Source organism: Austrofundulus limnaeus, unplaced genomic scaffold (assembly GCF_001266775.1).
Source record: "Austrofundulus limnaeus strain Quisiro unplaced genomic scaffold, Austrofundulus_limnaeus-1.0 Scaffold47, whole genome shotgun sequence".
NCBI lineage: Eukaryota > Metazoa > Chordata > Actinopteri > Cyprinodontiformes > Rivulidae > Austrofundulus > Austrofundulus limnaeus.
In genome coordinates, this window is record NW_013952449.1 from 2281825 (window position 1) to 2283367 (window position 1543).

General features: G+C 41.3%; 1 protein-coding gene across 1 annotated transcript in view; it reads left to right on the plus strand.

Moving 5' to 3' along the window:
- The window catches only part of szt2 (SZT2 subunit of KICSTOR complex), a gene marked incomplete in the record, with an annotated part of 111681 nt that overhangs the window by 69339 nt on the left and 40799 nt on the right, over positions 1-1543 (plus strand). Inside the window, 1 exon segment of the mRNA XM_014008071.1 lies at positions 234-364. Within this exon segment, the coding sequence (XP_013863525.1) occupies positions 234-364 (131 nt within the window).

The window sequence follows — 1543 nt, forward strand, 5'->3', positions numbered from 1 at the left end:
TGTATATATATATATATACACATATGTATACATATATATATATATGTATATTATTTGCTCAGTTTACTCAACTAGGCTTAGTGGTGCCAGTTGACATGATTTTGTTGAGTAAATTCAACACTTAGTGTCGGTATGATGTGAGCCTTTGATGAGGTCACGTGGGAGATGTGACACATTATGAGACACAAAATGAACGCTACGACTGAGAACTGCTCTGTCCCCGTGTCTTATAGCTGCCCCCCCTCTGAAGAAGTGTTTGTTCCATTTCCTGTCGTCCCGAGCTTCACTCAGCCTCCGGATACGACACGGAGCTTCATTCTCATCGGTCGAAACTTCCATCAGTGGCACTGCTGCGTAGAGCAAGGTAACTCCTGATAGGCTGGTTGGGAGTGGTTACTTCCTGTCTGAACACTCATCACAGGAAGTCACTCAGATGCACACTAACAACTGTTCCTATCCTTCACCGGGGAAGTTAAATGGAGAAACGTTATCCAAAATTCATTTAACCTTTTGAAGATTTGTCTTGATGACTGGGAATTTAAGATGCCTTGGAAAAGTGTTTGTAAACCTTTCAGCATTTGATCACAAACCAACCACAAACTTCAGTGTTTAGACCAGTACAAAGTAGCTCACAGTTGTAAAGTGGAAGGAAATGATGCCTGTTTTTTTATTAATTGCAAATAATAACCTGAAAAGTGTGGTGTGCATTTATATCCAGCCCCCTGAATCAGTTATATGAATGAAAGATCATGTTCTAATGTCAGACCAAATTATGCGCAGCAGATCGATTCAGTTCTCAGGCTTGAACATTTATTTACAGACATGTAGAGTTTACCACAAAATACTCAGATCTGGCCCATTTCCCCGGCTCCAGAGGCTTGTAACCCACAGCTTTACACCAGAGTCAAGTCCCACTCTGTATGATGTCATATGGTTATGTCAAAGAAGTAAGTTTTAGAAACTAAAACTAAATAGAGACATGTAGATTCATCTGTAGCTGCTTCACACATTTCCCGATTGAAACTTTTGCCCATTCTTCTCTGTAAAGCCGCTGCAGCTCAGTCAGATTGCTGGAGACTGTATGTGAACAGTAGCGTTCAAGTCAGCCCAGATTCTCACTTGGTTCTGGACTTACTGAACGTGCTTTGATTTAAACTGTTTCTTTGTAGATCTACTGGATGTCTCAGGTTGTTGATTGGTTGAAGGTGAACCTCAATCTACCAGGTTTCCTGCCCCTGCTGAAGAAACCTATCCCCACAGCACGATGCTGCCACCACCATGTTTCAGAGTGGGGGTGCTGTTTTTGAGATGTGCCGTGTTAATTTTCTTCCACATTTACTGTGACTGTGTCCCTACATGTCTATTGACAAACTGCACACAGGACTTCTGGCTCTCTTCTTGCCATGTTTTCATAGAAACCAGATTTAAAGACTTATAGTTGTCCTGTGGATAGATTGTCCCATCTGAGCTGTAGATCTCTGCAGCTGGTTGGAATGTGATAAAATGTGAATACTTTTTCAAGGGAATCTCATATATATATATA